Source organism: Zonotrichia leucophrys, chromosome 10 (assembly GCF_028769735.1).
Source record: "Zonotrichia leucophrys gambelii isolate GWCS_2022_RI chromosome 10, RI_Zleu_2.0, whole genome shotgun sequence".
NCBI classification, from domain to species: domain Eukaryota; kingdom Metazoa; phylum Chordata; class Aves; order Passeriformes; family Passerellidae; genus Zonotrichia; species Zonotrichia leucophrys.
Genome location: NC_088180.1, coordinates 13,610,063 through 13,632,401, shown reverse-complemented (window position 1 = coordinate 13,632,401; position 22,339 = coordinate 13,610,063). Strand labels below are relative to the sequence as shown.

General features: G+C 41.5%; 1 protein-coding gene across 1 annotated transcript in view; it reads left to right on the top strand.

Moving 5' to 3' along the window:
- The window catches only part of AGBL1 (AGBL carboxypeptidase 1), a 244,763-nt gene that overhangs the window by 24,188 nt on the left and 198,236 nt on the right, over positions 1 to 22,339 (top strand). Inside the window, exons 6-13 of the mRNA XM_064722476.1 lie at positions 8,534 to 8,742; positions 13,480 to 13,645; positions 14,596 to 14,669; positions 16,726 to 16,842; positions 17,818 to 18,419; positions 19,673 to 19,756; positions 20,760 to 20,849; positions 21,160 to 21,308. Of these exons, the coding sequence (XP_064578546.1) occupies positions 8,534 to 8,742; positions 13,480 to 13,645; positions 14,596 to 14,669; positions 16,726 to 16,842; positions 17,818 to 18,419; positions 19,673 to 19,756; positions 20,760 to 20,849; positions 21,160 to 21,308 (1,491 nt within the window). The remainder of the gene's footprint in view (positions 1 to 8,533; positions 8,743 to 13,479; positions 13,646 to 14,595; positions 14,670 to 16,725; positions 16,843 to 17,817; positions 18,420 to 19,672; positions 19,757 to 20,759; positions 20,850 to 21,159; positions 21,309 to 22,339) is intronic.

Here is a 22,339-nt window from a genome sequence, read left to right as displayed (position 1 = left end):
TTTTGGGTTTTTTTTTTTTTTTTTTTAAGGTACTGGAGCTGTAGTTTAAGAAATGGTGCTGATACTGTAAAATCAAATAGAGCATCACACACCAGAAGTCAGCCTGACTGGTGTTTTTTGGATGATTTCTGCAGTTCTGAGTGGCCAAGAATGTATTCTGGTTTTCTCCTTGTCCTGTGGTTCAGGGCAGCAGAAGCTCCAGGCTTTTGGAGCAGTCTGCTCTGGCAGCTGCATACAAATGAGCAGGTTGTGTCTTTTGGGAAGTGTGGGTCAGGAGATGCGAGAAACAGCTCTGGTTCCTTAAGATAAATTCACCATGCTTGGTAGAGCGATGATTTCTTTTTCAGGATTGCACCAAGACATCTTTCTTTGTCACAGTTAACATATTTGTGGCCCTGGCCTCAGTGAAGGGGTTCTTGGAAAGGTAGGAATCAAATCTGGTGAATGCTATAGCACTTGAAAATTGCTTATGGAAACAGGGGGTAAAACTGCACACAACAAAGCACCCAGAGGGACCTGAGCATGCTTTAGCTGGGATGCAAACTAAACAGAAGGCAGGAATCCTGGAAAGTGCTACAGCAGTGGACTGATTATTGTGAGGTTTTTTAAGAGAAAACCTTGGTGGAAAATGATGGGGAGATTGTGTTTTGATGCTGCTGAAGGCTGTAAGACAGACAGGACAAGAACATGGCCATTCTGGGGTACCCCTTTAGGCCTGTCCTTGAGTGCTCCAGCCCAAAGAGATCCAGGGGATTATGGTTATGCACGGGGCTGTGCTGGAGGTTCAGTGTCCCTCTTGCTTTTATTTTTCTCTGCACTGAGACAGCAGTTTTAAAGGGAGCAGGCAGATGGCAGTGTGTCTCCCTGATGGAGCCAGAAACATCCATCTTCATCTCAGGCTTCCACCTGAGACTCTGTCCACCTGCAGAGCCATGGGCTGGCTGGAAACTGTTTGGCTTCTGTCTCCTTCCTAACAGAAGCTGATGCTAAATGCTCACTTATCAGGTGCATAACTGCAAGAAGCAAGATATGCCTGGGAAAGAGACATCAGTGTAAGAAAGAATTACCAACCCAGATGGACCTGGGGAATTGTTGCTGTTGTGTTTCAGAGGGGGAAGTACAAGATGGCCTAAAGAAATAAGTGATGGAGCACAACAAACTTGTGCTTCATCCACAGCAGGGAATAAATGCTTGGAAATCCAGTGAGAGCTGAGACACCTTGGTTGTGCTGTGTTCCTGTGTTCAGTGATTGCCACAAGGTGGTAATCAGAGATGGTGAATAATGGAGGAGTTGAAGTCCTTTCTGATGGCAGTGCTGCTCCTTCCTATCAGTGGAAACTCAGATTACTGATATGGAGAAGGCATTTCTTGTCTGACCATCAGCTAGCCTCTCACTCCTGACTTAACTCTTTGCACACATCCCAGCCCTTGCATGCTGCTTTCCCAGTTGCTGTTCACCACCTGCCATGGCCACATGCACTCAGCAAACAGCTCATAGCAAGTTCTTCCTCCATTGCCTGGCTGCCTTTTTAAAATCTGCTGTCTCTCCACGATGTTAACTCTGACTTTATAATAAGGCTGGACATTCTGATTGGTAAATATCTATAGTGGTGTTCAATTGCTGTGCGAATATCAGGAGACTTTTTGTCTTTCTCTTTGATGTTACAGTCAAACTTTCCAGTATTACTCGTATCCATTCTTCCTAGATGCTCACTCCAGGCCAGGGTGGGGAGGAGTAGGCTGATCCTGATATAGATAAACTGAAATGGAGTGAGGCACAGAAACTTTCCCAAAGTCTCTTGTCTCTGTCCCAGAGTGACTATGCTAATTTTTCCAGCCTCCTTTGGCTTCGCTCTAATTCTTCTCTGTGCATGTGTCTTCATATCTTGATCCAGCTGTCTTAAGGCCTGAGGAGCTCATTGTGGAGCACTCATGTGTCATCAAAATCAAGGTGTGGAGGGGCTGGAGCCTTTTTGAGCAGATATGGGATGCCCTCCAGTGCACTCCTAGCCATGGGGTCTATTGCTTTTAGTGACCCCAAACCCCAGAATAAACCAGGCAATCCATTCCCAGTTTGGGGGCAGTGGAATTAAGCTGGGCACCTGCTACCCAAGTCCAGACAAAGGCAAGCCAGGGGTGCTGAGGCTGGAGGGGATGTGAGGGAGCAGGAGCCACACGGTGGCGATGTGATTATAGGGATCCCCACCGTGCCTAATCCAATGTGTATTTTGGGTGAGTAATTTGTTTATCAGCAGGTTATTTTAATCTAATTTTGGTCGTGTTTGTTATTCCCGACTATCTGCGCTTCCCAGAATCGCTGGCTTGCATGTCTGTGAGGAAATTAGCTGGAGCTGCTCTCAGAGGCATTGGCTGAGCGGATATTGAGGGAGAGGGCTGGAGAAACGGGCAGGGCCCTCGGTGCAATGCTTGCCTGGGAAAATTGTAATGAGCAATTTAAAAAGACAGGTTGTAGTGACCTCCTGATGATGTTGATTTCATCAAGACTATTCTGTGTGCTAACAGCAGTTACTGCTGATGGCCTTTCCCTTTTCTCTTTCTAAATCTCCCTTCTTTTACTATCTTGATCTTCTTGCACAGCTTTTGACCTCCCATTTTTCTACTCTTTCCTCCCCATCTTCCATCAACTAACGTTTATTTAACCTTTTACCCACTTTTTTTTTATCAAACCATAAAAATATTTTATTTCTGCTGGGATAAAATAATCATTGTCGTTCTTTTCCTTTTATGTTGGCATCAAGGAGGGGCAAGTAACTCTGAGGAGGAGAAAGTGATGTTCTAGCACAGAAGCAGATTAAGGAGTGTGAAAGGCCTGCTACTGAATTCATAATGCTTGACAAAGATCTAGTGAGGCAGCTCTTTGATCTTGACTGGAAATACCCCATTGTTAAACCATGCCAACAGCACAATGTCTGGGATTTGCCTCATACTGCACAGGTTACCCATCTCCATCATCCATTGAAATCCTTATTATCCATCTCTGGATTTGAGGTCCAGTGTCAGCCTGACTCCAAATCCATGATCACACCTTGTTGGGTATTGTGATCAGAGTTGAATTTTGCAGCTCCTTTCATGATAACCTAAACCAAGCATTGTGTCTGTCTTTTTCTTCCTGAATTTCAGAATGCAAACAATCTTGATTCTATACTTTTATCTCTTTGAGAAGAGCCACTTTGTGGGAAAGAAAATAATTTTTCTATGTCCTTTATATTCCTTTCCCCAAGACTCTTCATTCATGGACATATTCCAAACTGATGTAACTCTGGTCCAAAGCAAAGTGTTGACTTTTTCTCCTGGGGCATGGCAACTTCCTGATGTTTTGCCTCTCAGGGTAGGTGTAATAAAAACTTAGTATTGAGGAGCTGCATTATTCTCTGTTGACATCCTTAATGATGTTTGTTTACCTCCTTGTCTTGGCATGGGCAGTGTTTGTCCCTCCAGTGATGATCGGGCTTCTGTAAATTCAGTGCCTGAATTTGAGGAAGTCTTCCAAATTCTGGTGTCCTTATTAAAACTCTTTCAAACCACTTCAGTCAGGAAAAAAATTCAAACTGTAGATTTTTTGCAACTGTATTTTTGTTTTTAATTTTATTTCTGGTTTTCTGAAAAGCAAAGAAGGAAAGGGAAACTGTTTAGGGCAAAACTGCAGAGCAGTTTTCTGGCTTCCAACATGAGTTGAGCTAATACCACCTTCTTGCTAAGAGCCCACTGGGTCAGAAGTGATCCCAGCACTTCATGTGTGACTTGGTTTCTTCATGGGGACAATTAACTTTATGTCTGTAGAGAGCCCTTGTGCTTTTCTCTGCAAAAATGGCCTCTCAATGACCAAATAAAACAGCTGTGTTCTCTTTGCTGTAGGAGATATCTTGCATTTTTTATTCCTAAGAGGCAATCACTAGAGCAGAGTGGAGAAGTTGGAGTTTTTCTTATTCCTTTCACTGCTTTAGAGGCCATAGGGTTAATTTAGCAGAGTATTCTTATCTCCAAGCTGTAGCAATGTATGTTCTTGGCATAATGAATCAGCTGAGTGGCATCAACAAAGAGATTTAAGCAGATAGACAGAAAGATAAATATCTTTGTTCTGCCTGGTAAGCAGTGCATTGCTCATCATATTTCAGGTTGACTGTAATTCAGTTTTTGATTAAATACACTGCATGTTTTCCAGTGGTACCCGTGTTCTTGGCAAACACTTCAAAGGAGACAGGATTGCAGAGAGGGCTTCAGAAATGTCCACAGCAGCCCTGGTGGTCGTGAGGCTTTCATCTCCTAGACTGAAAACCTGACTTTAGGCCCCCACCACAGAATGAGAATTCTATCAAAACTGGGGATTTCTTCCTAGTGAGATCCCTTTGGTAATTTAGATGTAACTTTAACCATTTGAGGCTTCTGCCTGTTGGCTGGAAACTTGTGTCAGATGTTTCTGGTGAGCTGCACAGATGATTCAGGTCCCTTGTTTTGAGCTGCAGATATCAAACTTTCCCTGATGAGCAGCACTGCCCTGGAAGCCGCAAATGAGGGGGCAGGTCTTGAAATGTGAGAAACTAAGAAAGCAATGAATGCTTTCCTTTCACCCCAGTCTCATCAGGCAGAAGTGAAACTCCTGCAAAGAAAATTGGATTCCAGGGACAGGTTTGGGGTGGTGATGAAGACAATGCTCCCCTGTCAGAGATGGCAGAATAAGATTAGGAAGACTGTCACAGGGGAGGAGTCAGAGATGGTTCAGACAAATCTGATCTAGTAGTTAATTTAGTTTTAATAAACAAACCTGAGTATGTAAAATATTTAATGAGTTCAGATGGATTGGAGGGCAATACTCTGTTTACTATATTTAAGGTTAGAATGGGATACAAAGATGAGCACATAAATTCACTACATGTCTTAAATGTCACACACATGCAAAAAAATGTCACTTACCAAGCTACCTGTGCCTGGTGTCAGGTCAGGGATCCCTCAGCCTTGAGGGGTAACCCTGGGAGCTCTCCCTGTCAGTGCCACACATCCAGCTGCAGATGGAGAGTTCATCCAATGGCTGCAGATATGGATAGCTTAAAGTGGTTGATGTATATCAGATTTTTGCTGTTATTGCAGCTTTGGCCACTGATCAGCCCAGTCTTTAGTCAAAACAGGGTTTTTTTGTGTTTGGTGCTGAATTCCCACTGATGGCCTCACAAGAAAGGAATCCCTTCAGTTCACTCAAAATAGGAGGAACCATCCCTGGACACCTCTGAAACCTCCATGTCAGGAAAACTTCCATTTCCACTGGCCACTGACCATACCCAGGGAGAGGGAAAGGGCCTAACTAAAGAATGTCAGGAAGAGGGTCAGAAGACAGGACATTTTGCCACTTACCACACAGATTGTATGCATTCACTCCAGGAGGGGTGGTTCTTGCTGCCTACAAATCTGTGCAGTGCTGCTTGTACCTGTATGATTCATTTCCACCATCTGTATTTGTGCCAAAATATAGATAGATACCCATGCTAGTGCATCCCTAGATGGAGAGACCAACAGACACAGACAGGTGGGGAGGCCTCCTTTTTCCATTCTGCCTTCTGGAGATCTTGGCATACTTCCTCTTTCGTTTATTCACTACTTTATTGACTATAGAACTGAAAAAATGGAAAAAAATAAAGAAAAAACACTGACAGCACAGGAGAGCAGAGCAGAATCAATGAAATCAGACAGGAGAAACAAAATTAATGTGTTTTTTGCCCCTTCAGCAATTAATTCTCATTGCTTCTGATCAAAGGGTTCAGGGAAATCTAGTCCTGCCTCTCCATCTCTTTCTCACAGAACAGACTATCTCAGCTTCATTTTGAAAAGAGACTGTTTTGATCCTGAAGGGGGTGAGTACTACAGAAAACATGTGAAGATACAGCAAAATTATTCTGCTCACCTTCCTCCATGCTTTTCAATGAGTATTAAAACTAAAGCATAGGACAGTTGTGTGCTTTGGTCCCTGTGGAGCTGAGATTCAAATGTGGAAATCTGTCTTAAAAGATCACAGACACACTCTGAGAGGGAATTTTTTTTTTCAGCAAATTCCCCAAGAAGCTCTACACACAGTGCTTCCCAGTTTTTCCCCTCTTCCTATTGACATTGACACAGAAAGCTTAGACTTCAAGCTCTGTGTGCTAGAGGCTATAAAAGCCTAGATCTAGTCCAATTTCATCTGTCCCTGAACAGCTCAGGGAAGCTCTGAGTCTGATCTAAATTGTCCCTACCTTACGCTCTCCAACTCTGTTCTTCTTGTCATGTTTTATACACTTATTGACTTTTACAGAGCTTCCTGAGTCATTCTTCAAGGAAGATTGACTGATTTAAGGGGTTAGTCATCCTGCAGGTTAGTAAACATGACAGCTGGTTGAGGATTAACAGGAAATCATGAATAAAATCATTGGGATTGATAAGGGATTCTCAAGCAATTAAAGTTTTCTTGCAGAGAGTCATATAGAAAACAGAAATACAGAGTGAAGGTCAGAGGAGGAGGGTGACCTTCTCCATCTGACAACCACTGAGGCTCAGAACGCAGAGTTGGTGTAGGTGGTTGCCAGCAAGGGAAGGCAATGCTGGAGAGCCGCAGGCCAAGGTGTGGGAGGCTGGGCAGAGCTGTGTGGGACTGGAATTTCTGTGGCACCAGCAGGGTGCTGTGAAGGTGCAGAGCAGCGTTAAAATGAATTGGAAGCCTGGGATGGGGGTGCTGATTGGTGCTAATGGTAGAGAAAATTGCAAGACCAGGCCAGGTAGCAGAAAAACCCTCCAATCCCTTCTTCAGGTAAGGGTTTGCTCATCTACTGCGGAGACAAGACTGAGAGAATGTCACAGACAACTTTTATAAAAAATCCTTTCCTTAGGACTTTTTCCTCCTGAGAAGCTGAGAGGCCTCAGGAACAAAATGTAAACATTGATTATCTGCTGCTGTGGAATGCAACAGGTGCATCTGTGACTGGCCCATGTTGGATATTTGTAATTAATGGCCAATCACAGCCCAGCTAACTCAGCTCTCTGTTTGAGCCACAAACCTTTGTTATTCATTCCTTTCTATTCTCGGTTTAGCTAGCCTTCTGAGATGAAACTTTTTCTTCTATTCTTTTAGTATAGTTTTAATGTAATATATATCATAAAATAATAAATCAAGCCTTCTGAAATATGGAGTCAAATCCTCATCTCTTCCCTCATTCTGGGACCCCAGGGAACACAGTCACAACAGAAGACTTCAATTTAGGTGACTTCTTTCACCTTTCCAATGTCTCCATCTTCTTCATCACTGGGATTAAGGTTTGCTGCTCCTTCCTACTTATTCCTTCCATGGCTTCTCTTCTTGCTGATTTTCTTCAGGCAGCATCTTCCCATTCTCTCACTTAACCTCTAGCTGCTTCTCCTGTCCCGTGAATCCCCACTGATGGATTTAAATCTCCAGGTGTGAGAGGCTCTGGCACTTTGTTTAATGAAGTGGAAATGGATTGGAGCCCACCAGCTCTGGTACCAGGAGCCATCTGCTGTGAGCTGCAAGTGCTGATTGCAATTCAGAGAGCTGAGTTCCTGCCTTGCATATGTTACCTGCCCCCCAGTTGATTACTGAGCTTCTGACAGCTTTTAATGCGTGTCACAGCAAGGGATGTCAGGACCAGTCAGGAAAATTTAGTCTGGGTTGGTTTAAAGGGAGGGAGCCTGGGGTCTGGTGTGCCTTCATGTTTGCCCTGAGGGCCAGGGCAAGGAATGCAGGAGGTGAAGGGATGTATTTTAGAAACTCAGCAGACTTTGTATTATATCACAAGCTCTCATAAACCTTACTTTTTAAAAATATTTTTTGTAATTTTCTTCCCCATGCAGTGAAGCCTTTAAACATTACCTGGATGTGACCTTTAAAATCTTGGAGCCAGGAAGCAACAGAAAAGAAGCCCCAACTGCTATTGCTCATGTTGGTGTTTTGTTAATTTTTAAATACTGTGGGTTTCCAGAATCACTTGATTCATGGCTTTCATTATACAGGTATATGTGGGAATACATTTAGAAGTTAAAAATAATTTCTCTGGTTGTGGCAGGACTGTACAGCCACAAGGTTTTTGAGTTTGTTGATCTCAACAAGGTGTTCTCTCAGGACAGAAGTGCAGCACTGTGGTGAAGATTTTATGCTGTTGACTACTCTTACTTTATTCAGCTTTTCTCACTCCTTGGGGGCTTTGGTAGTTTCAGGAAATCTTGTGGTGCTGCAACTGGAATTAGGTTTATCAGCACTTGGAAGGAGATACAGGCTTATGGTTTGGTTCATCTGGAGGGTTCCTGTTTCCAGACAGGACACTGTTGTGTTTTTTGGGGTGTTTTTTCATGTAATGTTCCAAGAACATGGGTCATGTTTAACAAACAGCGTTTTAAATTTAAAAGAAGTTCAAAAAATATCTTTTTAAACTGAGATTAAGCCAGAATGAGCAGGTGTTAAAGTCTGAGTTCAAGCACTGAGCAGCCACAATTACCAAACAGAAGGACTTTAATTGAGCATTTCTCTCCTTTTCAGAGTCCAACAGCCGCAGGGCAGTGAACAGAGGCTACCTGGGGGAATTGCTGAGGCTCTACCAAGACTGGCACCGCAATGATGTCTCCAACAACTACATTTACATCCGCAGGGGCCTCCTGCTCTGCCTGAAGTACATCACCAACATCCAGCTGGGCAGGGAGACTTTCCTTGGTTCCCGGGGAATGGAGATTCTCTTCACAAGTGTGCAGGTAAAGGGTGCTTTTTGTGTTTAAATGAGGTGATTTGGTGGTTAGGGCTGAGTTCTGCATCCCACTGCAGGAAATGCCATCATAATATTAATTCAGAATAGAACATATAAATGAAAAGAATGATTACATGAAGAATTATTGACTTTTACACAGTTAGTACTTTAGAAAAGCTGAAATGTTTCCGTTTTAAACAAATCTTAATTCCTGTGGGAATTCTAGTTCATGCTTTTAGAGCTTTTCTCTTTCCCTGTGCATCCTGCTGCCTGCTTGAACTTCTGAAGAATAATGCAATATCTCTATAGAGGAATTGCTTAGGTCTTTTGTGAGATTTTCCTTTACAATAGCCAGATAATTCCACTCAATTAGCCTTTTAAACAAAATGCTCATTTAGCCAAGCCTTTCCTAATGAGAAACATCCATCAACAGTTTTTCGGGAGGTTAAATTTTAAACTTGTGAAACGTTATTGAGAGAGAAAGATGCCCATGGTGCTGTGGATGAGATGCCTATAAGGTACAGAAAAGGCAGGCACAGAACAGTGAGAGTATCCTCAGTCTCAGCAAAGTGCTTCCTTAGCTTGCTTTGAACTTAGAGAAAATCACCTGTGTGATTCCCTAGGAGTGTTTCCATTGTTTTTCTTACTGGCTATGCATTATCTCATTCTAGAACCATCAGAAAGTAAAGCCTGTTTCTTTCCTCCTTTAAAAAGAATGCACTGCCTTATGATTCAGTGTATTTTTATTCCCCTTTTCCATCACTGTCATGAAGGATTCTTCTGTGAGTCATTTCTTACCAGCAGCCTATGGGAGAATTCTGGAATTTTCCCTTCACGAAGAATTGACCTTTTCTCTAGGTAGGATGAGGTGGCCAGAGCCAGCAGACCTCCCAAGGAATTGGCCTCTGTTAATGAGAAGTCCCTGGTCTGAAGAAACATGAGTAGGGTGGATGGAAAGAGCTGCTGAGGGTGGATGCTCCCTCTCAAGAGCCTCCCACAGCCCATGAAGCTTTCTGAGCTAACACCTCCTGATAGCTCAGCCTGGAGCAGCTCCATGGCAAGAGCAAACGTGGGGTCACCTTGGGTGCACAAACAGGACGTGGCATCCTAAGGCTCCAGTAAACACTGAAAATGCTAATCCTTCCAAAGGTCAGAAGTGGAGCAGAAATGACAGCTTCAGGGCCCTCCAGTTTGCTTTTTTTCCCAGTGTGTGCTATTAGGGAGACCTTGGACAAGAAATAACCAAGGTTAATAGATTCAAAGCTCAAAATTCTCCCACTGCTTCTTTGGGATATTGTCAGTCTTGCAGTGTCTCTCCAAGACATGAAGTGTTGGCAGGAGTCTGGCAGCCCTAGGAGATCTCATTCATGCTCTTCCCTATCTAACCTGAGGTAGAGGCTACTGCCACAAAAATCTTCATAATTTTCATGAGAGAAAGATGGGAAATCTTGTATCCTGAGACGGAAAACAGGCTGTAGCAAGAGGGAAAGAGATGAAGACAGGGCAAGACAAACAACTCCTGATTTGGGAAGCAATGACTCTGTGTGTGGACAGTATTTCAGTGCCTTTAGGGAATGCACTGGCTCTGGTGATTAACCTGGACCAGACACTGAGCAGCTAATGAGATTTTTACAGTGTTAAAATCTGGGTAGAAAAGTTCTGTTGAAACTTCTTAAGTTTTGTTTGTTCGTTTGGGTTTTTGTTTTTCTTATATGCACGTATCTATTGAAATGAAAACCATTTTGCCAGGATGGGTTTGTTTTAAACTCCAGTGGAAATTCTATTTACAAGGCTGGTTTTCAATTGAAACCTCTCTGGCTGCCTATTGTCCAGGCTGATGGACCGATGAAATACCTGAGCTTTTAATAGCCCTTAAGCTTATTTCTTTACAGGAGGAGCCAATAGTTCAAAAACTGTCACCTCACATAGATTAGAAGTGACTGCTACTCAATTTGCAGAGAGTTTAGAGATATTTTAGGGGAATTTAGAGGTATTTTGAATTCTACTCCTACCCGGAATAAAAAATAATTATAGATAATGAAATCATTCATGGAAAGGAAGTACTTTCTGTTCCCATTCCCTTTTCCTAGCTGCACTTTGATTTTCCTGACAGTTAAATGATATATTCACATTAGCATTGTCTGGTTTTGTGTGCAGTGACAGAGCTGCCTACTCTGAGACAGGAAAACAGGTTTCTATGTGCTTTAGGAGAGACTGCTGCATGGAACGTTATCTTGATAGTTTATCACTTTTCCATCTGGTTTCTTAAGCTTGCCTTGTTTCTCTTCAGTCTCCCCTACTACACTAGGATAATATTATCCTATATTCCACTCTGTTTGCCAGTAGGAGCATCAATCAGCATCACTATCTTTTGTCTTACTGTCATATTGAAACCTCCTTTTTTTTTTTTCCCTATATATCACATGCCATAATATCTGTCCTATTCCAAATTCAGTGGAGAAAAGATTGTGTGGAGATTAAAAAGCAGATCTGAATCCAGGTTAGCTTTACATGAGTTTTTCTGAGCTAAGGATTTACTCTTCCCTCCTTCACATTATCCCACCACAAAATAAATGGGGTAGCTTACAGAGCAGTCTCCTGTCTGCTTCCCAGGTGTCAGTAAAAAGGGCTTTTCCAATACACTGATGTAATCATTTCCAGCCATTTGTAAACAGTGTTACCTCAGAATCTGAGAGCACTTTATGAGCAGTAATGAAAAGAGTCCCACAAATTCCCTCCAAGGTATCTGAAGGCTTGTTTGCACTTGTGAGCTAATTTGCTGCACAGAAAAATGACTTCCAAATAGCATCACTGAGTAACTCCATCCCTGAGTAACTCCACGTGTTGAAGTTCATTGTTTGGATGAACATGCCTTGGTCTTGACTATTTAAATTCACTTGGCAATGAATTAAGGAGGTTGTCCCAAGGCAGGCAATTAAACAGTCCTGCATTCACTGTTTGAGCAAAAACAGATCAGTTTTAGTAAACTAAACTAGTAGACTGTTGAGAATATTAGCTTGTTCCCACATGTAGACAAACTTTCCTAATCTTTCCTTTAATAACAAGCAAACAAAGGCAACCATATGAAGGAGTGAATAAATTGAAACAGAAATAGAAACCAGTTCTCCTTGGTGTTTGCTCTACCCATAATAAAACTTTCCTCAGAGATGCTTTCATAATTTTCTTTTCTCTCCCCCTAGTTCCAAACAGCCAGAGAACCAGAAATACATATTAAAATTCTTGTAGTGAGTCTTGTAAGCATGTCAGCTTTAGATGATTTTTTCTAGCCTCCCTACAGGAATCCTGGTTAATCCCACTGAATCTTATAATGCCATTCAATCATACATGAGAAAACAGTAAAATCCTCCCCAACCAAAAGAACCCCAGTACAGCCATGTTCCTGGTTATAATAAAGTACTTTATCACAGAATCATTTAGATTGGAAAAGGCCTTTAAGATTGAATCCAATCATTAACCCAGCATTCTCAAGTCCACCACTAAACAGTGTCACCTTTTCCTAGAAGGAGATGAGGTTAGTCAGGCAGAACCTGTGATCCAATGGTCATTTTATGTTCTTTTTTACATTATTTTGGCCCTCTGCCTGGTTCTGCTGAATGCTTGGATTGTCTGTTAGGGTTTTTTTTTGTCCAGCCCAAATGCCGACTATGGGCTGTCAGGCAATGACATGAAGCATCTGTTCTCTCCTCTTGGTTGTTCCATTTTATCTCTACCTCAGGGATGCGAAATTATGAAATGGTAGTAGAAGGTATTGCAATAGTTCTCTTTTGCCTTGTAGCATATTCATGATGCTTATTTAAGTTGCATTCCTGTTCTGATGAGCTCAATCTTAGTTCCAAACCACTGAAGAAAACATGCTGAGAGGCAGAGTGAAAATTGTGAATTTGGGTAGAATTCTGCACTTATGACTCACTCTGATGGAGGCTGTGCTTTGGGTGTGCTGTATTTGGGCAAATCCAAGGGCTGGGTTTTCTGAGAATTGCACTCATTGGTTTTAATCAACTTTACCTTTGTGCAGCATTATAATTCCTTTATCCAAACTCCCTAACTCTGTTCTATTGAAGACATACACTGTGATGTATGAAGACATACATAATTTCTATGATGTCTCAGGGGGTCTTTCTTTAGTTCTGTGGGGATTTTGGTTTGTTTTCTTTGCAACAAAAGCCTGAGGAGCTCACTTGCACAACAGTACAACAAAAATGCAAACTATTCTGTGTCTTCAAAGTACACCTGGGCTCTAAAAAATCTTTACATGTCTATTTCCTCCTCTGGATTATAGCAAAAGAAATTCTGGCATACTGCAGTTGTTAATTATTTTATGATTAGGTAATATATAGTGATCTTTCAGAATAGCTCTCGGGCCTAATGATTTAACCACAGAGAACAGAGTACAGTGGGAATGTATTCTTGAATACACTGAAATAGTGGTGTTAACTCTGTTAGTTTATCTCTGTGAGTTTTGGCATGATTCTGGGTGTAGTTATGCTGAAGCTGCAGAAGCACAGATTTTGGCATGTTTTGGCAGCCAAAACATACACATGACAAGATTTTTTTTTTTTTCAAGAGTAAACCTGTAAGTCTTTTAGGACTGGAAAACCAAGATTATGATGTTTTGCTGCAGTTTCTGGGTGTGAATCCTGGGTGGTGAAGGGAATTATGTTCACACCAGAAGAGGGGCTGTTGTAAAAGACTATTCTTAATGTAATTCTCCTTTGTTTCCTAGGACTGTTTATCTTGTAAAAATCTGGATCCTATCATAACTACTGCGACTCACATTCTGAGAAAGTGCTACCCCAAGGAGCATCTGCCTGTGGTGACTGTAAGGAGTTCCTATTCCTTCCCTCTTCCTGGGAATGCCAGTGCTGAACCTCCATGTGAGGGATCTGAAGGTAAATGGCTGAAGGGTGAGTTCAGAAGGAGGAAAAGGAGCATGACATGCAAATTAAGCGTGAGATCTGGTGAAGGGAGACTTGGCATAATCCTGAGGTTTACAGTTAGAATTAATCTGATAACCTGAAGTGTCACTCAGTAGGGAAAAAAATACTCCCAGGTCTTCTTGAAGCTGCAACAGTCTGGAGAATAAATGAGAGAATATGTAAAAGAAGAAGAAAAAGGAAAAAAAAATATTCTATTATCCAAAAAATAAAGGAGCAGAGTGGATATAGCAGAGGCTGGAGATGCCATTGCTCTCCAGTAGCAGACAGAGATGTAATTGTGCCTGTGCATTGGCTGCTTGGGGGGTAAAAACTGCCCTGCAGCTTTTTCAGTAAAGAATGGCAAGAATTATTATCCTTTTCCCTTTCTAAAGTAAAAGCAGGCAGCAGTCATGCTGCATCAGTAAAAGATGGGAGCTCTTGCTGGAAAGCAGAGCTCAAGCACAGGCAGGACAGCCACTCTGCAGAAAAGGCTCCATGACACACAGAAGCAATTTTTGCTACATTCAATTTTGTGTGGAAGATGCTGAAATACTGTAACAATCATAGCACTAAAACACCCTAATCTAGATAATACAGATTAAGAGCATCCTGTAATATCATTGCAGCCAAGCAGAAAATCTCTGTATTGCTTTGTAAAATGAGTTGGATCCATATCATGGGGACATTTGTCATGGTTTTGAAAGGCAATGCTTGAGTCCAAGAGAACAGAGCTTTAAAAACTGGGTGAATTAGTGCCAAATTCATTTATATGAGATTAACAAATGGGATTTGCCTTAATCAGGGTTGTGGCGGGTTGTGGACTGTGTGGCACACATAGAAGAATTTACATGTATTTCTCTTTGGGGTATGAGAGGGATATTGGGTTGAACACCTTTGTCTCTGTCTCCTTCCTACTCCTGCAGGTGACAGTGAAAGTGAAGGAGAGGAAGAGGATGAAAAAGACTGGGATAATGAGGATGTGGAGAGTAAAGAGGAGGTAGGTACACAAGCCATAGTTCCCGTAATTGTATGCATACTGGAAAATAAAACATTTTTTTGTCTCTTTTGACACCCTGAAAGACTAAGCACAGAATATAGATGTTCATGTGGTCCCATGTGAGCCCACTACATGGATAATACTTGAAAAAAGGAGGATACTTGAAAAAAGAAAAGGAGAATTTCACTAAAAAGTGCCCTGCATTTATTCTATTCATTGTCATGCTTGTCACCCAGGGTGGAGAGGGTTTGGTGACTCCTCTGTTCCTGCACAGACTCTGCCCAGAATCACATCCACAGTCAGGGATAAATGGTGGATCTTTGATCTGCTAGGCATATGCCAGGAAAATGGCACTTAGGGGAAATTGATTTATCATCCAGGAAAGGCTAACCCTCTCTTTATTCCCATATCAGAGCATATTTGGGCTGTGCAGCTACCCTGAGGAAAAGGCTAGTTCTTTTAAGCCACAGCTGGTGCATTTGAACCTATATTCCTTCTTTATTTGCTGCTGCACACAGACAAATAATACAATGAATTATTCAATACTTCTCTGAATTCTCCCTTAGCACTCTCCCTTCAGTGGCCTAACTGGCAAAAAAAAAACCTTCTACCAGCTGAGGATGAGGGTGCAAACTTTTCTGTTGTGAAAATACAAACTAGCTCATATGCAAATGTGAAGTAGTGGATGCTGCTAATAAGTCTTATCCACATAAAGTAGCTTGGGAAAGCAAATTAAAGAAATGAAGTTGCAAATACCGTCTAATTAGAAATGATTGAGACTTCTGTGAAAGGGAGTTCTCATTACTTGCCCTATCTTTTTCTCCTCAAATATTAAACTGATGTCACCCAGTAAAAAAAGGAAGTTAAACCCCCCACACATTATTTGAGTGTCCTAACTTGCCCCTGTCTGGCTGTTTTTATCTGACTATTAGAGCTCGTCAAGATGCTCATTAGGAATAAGGCTCATAGTGGATTTATCTCCTTCTTTAATTAGTTATTCATTCAGTAACAGCTCCTCTATGCTTCTGAACTATTTCATTATTCATAAGGATTTACCAAGTAGATGTAAGCAGTTTTGGGGTTGCCTTTTTTTTTTTTTTTTTTTTTTTTTTTTTGCCTAAGAGCTTATTCTGCATACGAGTTTTAAATACTGTTTGGTTTGCTGGTCATATATCTCCTGTAAAAAACCTTGCTAAAGGGAAAGCAAGCAATGGATAATGAACTTTCAGCTTATCCTTTTTTTTTTTTTGGTTTAAGATCTTTTGCACAATGTTTGCTGGTATTGATGTGACTTGTAAACATTTTCACAGCAACATAACACATATCCATGCATGCTAACAGCACCAACCAAACTGAAACTTGGCTCTACCCTTCCATCAGGAGCTGTTTAGAGCTGTATGAAAATAGAAATCACCACATCAACCATCTATTCTTTTCCATCCCAAATGTGAAGCTTCTTATGCATCAGTATGCTTTCAGTGGCAAATCCTTTTCAACTGAGCTCATGTTTCTGGCAGGTCTTCACTGCCTTTTCATCTCTGCCCAAAATCTCTTCAGACTCTGCTTTGTGACCCAAGTGTGGCTCAGGGTTTGAAATGCCATGGGCACTGGTGCGTTCAGGCAATTTTACTTTTTTTCTTTTTATAACAGCTTTGGAAATGAATCTATTTGTCAGGAACAAATAATTTCTCTGATGGCATTTGGTGGGACACAGACTCGTTAAATTATTTGAATAATGCTGTAATGCAATGCCCAGTCATCAAGGCCATGTCTCCATCCTTTCCTCTTGCTCCAACTTTTCCTGGTGTTTCTTTTTTTTGTTTATTTGTTTGTTTTATTTTGGAAGTTTTTGAGTTTTTAATAATGTAATAGCTGAATGCTTGACACAGTTTGGCTTTGGTTCTCACCTCTGATATGGGTGAGGCTGCACATTAATGCACAGCAGCCTTTGACTGTGGAAGTTTCATACACTGTTTTTATCCTCAATTCACTGATGGCTGAGAATATCTCATGGGGCAGGTGTAATACACGTGCTTTTCTAATTCTGCTTTTGTAGGACTGTGACTTGGAGACAGATGTGAATAAATTGAGGTCAAGGCCAGTGCTTGACCGGCCAGAACAAGAACTTGAAAAATATGAAGCTCTGTGTGCAGAACTTTTCCAGAATTTTCAGGTATGGTTGTAGTGCAGTTTCCTTTATTTGTGAATATTCCATAATTTAAGAAATACTTGAAAGGGAGCATTGACAAGAGCTAGACAAGGCTATTTCAAAAGTGAACCTGTAAGTCTTACAGGACTAGAAAGCCAAAGATTATGACTTTTTGCAGGAGTTCATTGGTGTGAATCATGAGTGAAAAAGAAATGATGTTTGATGCACATTTGTCTGGGTGTAGATTAAGTAAACACTGTTGAATCAATTGCCACATGAGAAATCTGTCAGATAATTTGTATCCTTGCTGGCAATTTCAACGGCAATATCAAAATCAGAATGAGATGTGAAAAGTAAATACTGTCAACTAGTGGTTTGAAGGAAGAGGAGATTGCACTGCCACTGAATGAAATGAACAGTTCAAATATTTTTTTTTCTAGTGATGCTTGGGACAAAAAAAGGAATATTGCACTCATTACAGGTTTTGGAATTTAAGAGAGCTGAAAATCCTGTTTCAAATATGAATCTGAAAAAGATCTGTGTTAATGTATCTCTTGTACACAAAATATTATCATACTGACTGTGACCATTAGTAGACAAATGGGATTAAATCATACTCCTGCATGAAGATGGGGGTGGAATTTTGCATGACAGATTGGCCACCTTTACTCTCCTGTAGCATTTATAGTTTAAAAAAATGCCTTGCAAAATATCTTCCCTTCTTTGTTTGAATGATTGGTTTTGGTTGAGTCATCTGGGCAAATCATCTCCAGTCAGATCCTTTTGGTTTCTGAGGATTTCTGTTGAAACAGCTTTGTGGATAGAGAAATGCTGGCAGGTGGTCCATGCACTGATTTTGCTCTGGCTGTTTTATTGGTTGAGTACAGTTTTGGGAGATGTGTAAATATTTCCTCTTTTCCCCCTTGAAAGGTTTCCTCTGGAAGGAGGCACAATCTGTCTGTAGTTTCTTTCAATTTCTTCTGCTTTTTAAATTTAAAGGAGCTTGAATTTGAGTCTGAGGAAAAGAAGAGCTTGGAGGACAGGACTGAGAGTCTTCCCTCTGCTCCCTCTCATTTCATTCCAAGTGCTACTTCTGTGAAGCATCCAAACTGCAGATGGAGAAACCAAAGTGTCACAGAGATGGGACTAGATCCAGGAGAACAGGATTTCAAAGTCCCATTGCAGAGCTGGAGAAAGAAGGAGGAATGCATATGGGATAAGAATGATGAAAACAGAGACATTGCTGAAAAAGCCCAGGATAAAGAATTCTGTGAGGAGAAAGATCCAGCCAGGAGTCATGTGTTTGCTTTGTGCTCCCTCCTAAAAGATTCTGCTTGGTACAAAAAAGTGTTTTACCCTCATTGTGAGGCCTCGATCGATCCTAGTCCTGAAGGGAGGCTGGAGAGCTCCGATCTGGTTAGAAACCTTCTGGAGAAACACCGAGGGGATATCCCATTCCACAGCCCTTGTTTCTATGCAGCCAGGGCCCAATGTGTGAAGTCCATCCCAGGCTACAGAGAGCTGGCATTCCCGGATTTCTGGGGTCACCAGCCACCTCCTTACAGCAAGCCCGTGCTGGAGCGCAAACATGGGCTCCAAAGGTGATGGTGCTTTAAACTGGGGACCAAGCTGAGAGCTCCTGGGCTCAAAACTGGCTTATGAAGGTTCTGAACAGCTCTGAATGCCTTAAGAAGCTATTGAACTAATTTTTTGCTACCCAATTATGTGCCTCAACTGATAGATAAATTCATCAATAATGGGAAGCTTAGATGGGAATCTAAGCTGGGTTATGAATCTATGACCTTGTTAGAACACAAATGAGAACAAGTCTATTTTAGAGATGGAGAAGCCTCTGTGTCCTTGTGAGATATGTTTTTACCTTCAATCTCATTCTTTATTCAGCCACTTTAGTGCTTGCATTGTTGGTCCCATCTGATTGTCTCAGGGAAAATCCTATCTGTCCTTTCAAAAAGGATGTCTCATTATTTAGGTGTTCAGAAGAGTGGGGACCTGTGTTTTGAAGATATGCTGGGAGATAAAGCTCTTAATTACAGTTTTTTGGCTTGACATAGGCCTATATGCAATGACTTTATATTTCTTTTTAGTGGTGTAGGGGATTATTAGCAGGCAGCAAAGATGGTGGGTTCTATGCTAAAATTAGAGTTGATCAACTAATGTTATTTGTTAAGACTACTGATTTCTGACTGCTAGGATTCTTTCTGCAGTAAATGTATGAACTAGAAATCTTGTTTAGAGGGAAAATCACTCTACCATCTTCTTGCACTGTTGCTCTAAAAGCTCTGCTTTTATGGCTACAACAACATGTGTAACTGTATGGCTGAAATGGGACTAATCATATCATGCTTCAAGGCATAACATGATTGCTTCAAAGGTTAGGAAGAAAATCTGGTATTCCACATTTGATCATCTTCAGGGATCAGAGAAGCTCTGTTTAATAATGAGTAGAAATCAGCTTGACTTGCAGTCAATATTCACTCTGAGTCAGACTAGTAGGTTTGTAAGTAATGGTAGATATTTCCTCACAGGGTAAGACTGGCTGCTTGGGGGTTGGCATTGACTGGGAAGAACTGAGGATAAATCAAATTTGACACAATCCAGTAGTGAATAAATAATCTTCCAGAATCAGTCATTTAACCCAAAAGGCAACTTGTAATGGGGATGGAGCAGAAGTGTTCTCACAATGGGGAAAAAAAAGTTCACCTGGAATTACCACATGGAAGCCCTTTCCAGTCCTTAAAAAGAATTTCCTATGACTCTTTCTAGAAGAATACTCCATATCAATATTTCTCACACTGTCACTACAATTTTCTGATTTGCTGCTTTCTTTTCCCAGAGACAAAGTCCTTGATGATGTTCGCCGCCTAATCCAGCCGGGGGATGTGATAGGAAGAACTGTGTTTGATTTAGATGATCCCAGGTGGGTCCCTTAAATTGAGTGCTGCAACCAGGGACACTGTCAGTGCTGTCACTGAGCTCAGTTTACTTGATCAGCTCTGATAAAGGCAAAGTAGCAGGAGGTAAAGGCCTAACAGAGAAAATATCCAGGAGGGGTAGATTGTTTCTAGGTGACTCCAGGGAAAGGATTTGTTGTGGAAGCCACTGGAGCAGGAAATCATCAGAACTTTTAGACAGAACAAGAAAATCCATACATCAAAGGGACTGTGGGTTGTCCCTGGATCTGTCTGCATTGCATGCAGTGATTTGGAACAGAGGTGAAGATCAGTGCTGGGAACTGTAGTGACAAATCCATCTTCTCCACCCCCTGTGGCAGAATTTCCCACGGAGTGTCTGCACAGCCAGTGCCACAGGCTGTAGATGTACCCTCTTTCATGAGTGTGACACTCACACAGCGCTTCAAAAGCACCCCTCAAACATCTGGCCTTGTGAAAGCTTTAAGCACTCAACTATGGTCTGTGAGAAGGGTCCCAAATTTAAAGAAATTGCATTCAGAGGAAGGATAGGTGACTTGGAGAACAGTCTTTGGAGCAGAAAAGAGGTGAGAGTTTGAGGTAGGAGAAAGTTATGAAGTTGCTTAGGATTAATTTAAGGGTTTCTAAGCAGTAGGAGAAAGAAACTCTACAGATGGAGGAGTAAATATAGAATAATTGTATAAAGTGGCCTTCTGCAATTAATTAAATAATAGGAATAGTCCAGTGGGAAAGTAACTGGAATAAAGAAAGCAAACATGAACAGTGACAAAAGAGAATATTGAGAAAAGGGAAGACATGATTTAGAATTACTAAGCAAGAGTAGAGAAAAGCTGCATTGGATAGGAAGGTTATGGATTTGCTCGCCTCCTCTCTCTTTGCAGGGTCTTGCTTATTAAAAAAATATTAAAGCAAATTTTAGCATATAGAAGGTGCTGGGGAAGGCTTGTTTTTGAAGCAATCAGCTACAGGTGTCCTTGCTTTGCTTTCCAGCAGTCTCTCAGGCCCAGCTGCTCCAGGCTGTCTGACATTTTTCTCCAAGTTTGAGTCGGGAAACCTTCGGAAGGCGATCCAAGTGCGTGAGTAAGTACCCCTGCACAGTGTCCCAGCGTGGGATGGTGGCCTTCTCCTAGCTCTGCAAAGGGTCAGCCAGGGAAGCAGGCTAGAATGATATGGAGCTTGTTATGCCTTCTAACATCTGGATGTCACAGAAGGAACATGATTAAGAAAACAGAGCTCAAAATGTTTTGACTATTATACTGTGAGTATTTAATGGTGTTTGATGGTGATGCTCACAAAGTATCAATCAATTTGACTGCTTAGCCTGCTGTCAGCATGTTCAGTGGCAGACAGAGGTGTTCATGGCCACTGCTTTTGTTATTTTCCTTCACAGGTTTGAGTATGACCTCATTATGAATGCAGATGCGAACAGCAGCCAGCACCACCAGTGGTTCTACTTTGAGGTGCGTGACATGAAGCCGGCGGTTCCCTATCGCTTCAACATCATCAACTGTGAGAAGCTCAACAGCCAGTTTAATTATGGTATGAGCCTTTGGGGAATTGGGGCAGCCTTTTCTTCACAAGAATATCTTTTTAGTGCCATAAAGGTTTCAAACTCTGTGTCTATAAGGGAGACTGTAAATTCAATCTGCCCAGAAGTCCACTGAAAAAGTCACTTTAGATTTGTCAAGGAGACTTTTTCTATCCTCAGGAGAACTGAGGAGGAAACTGAATATTGAGACCTGGGAGAGGATTTGCTGGGGAAAATAAACATCACTGTTGTGTTTATAGACCAGAACTGAAGAAGAATGGCACTAGGGTTGGGAGAGCTGGGGGGAAAGGCAATCTGTTGGAACTGAATGAGCAGCATAGGATTCAAAAGTACTTCTAAGATTTAAATAAATGTGATAATCCTCAAACAAACATTCACAATTCTTTGGTTTTATCTAGTAAGACATCTTTGGACCTACTGAAATTTCTGTTAATATTAATGATGATAAAAAATTCTGTTCCTTGCTGTCCTGTCATGGTTCAGGAGGAAGGCAGAATTGTTCAGAAACGGGCTGGGCAAATCCCATCTTTCAATGCCCATTTTAGAAAGAAATTATTTCTTGTGCAAGGAGACTGTGGATTGAATTCTTAGCTAGCATGGGCTGGGGGTTTTCTTCTTTCCTGGTTTGTTTCCATGGAGCTCTGTTAATTTACACCAGCTCAAGACCTGGCTAAGAATGTTTAATGAGTTCATAATATTAGACTTTGCATTCCTCTGAAGCCCTGTGGCTATAGCCTCTAGCCATCACCAGGACAACTCTCTGAGGATCAATGTACCTATAACAAACAGCCTGAGGAGCTGGGATCACTTGTGTGTGTGAAACTGGCTGGGTGAGTGCCATGATAAATTAAAAGGCATTCACTCTTTAACCCAAAGGGCTGAAGTTCAAGTATTCATACAGACCCCAATTGAATGTTTTTGGTCATCTTATACTGCTTACCTGAATTATCAGACAATTCAGTGTGGTCTGTGTGGTAGGAGCCTGAAAATGAAGGATGTTGGTGTTGTATTTTAAACCACA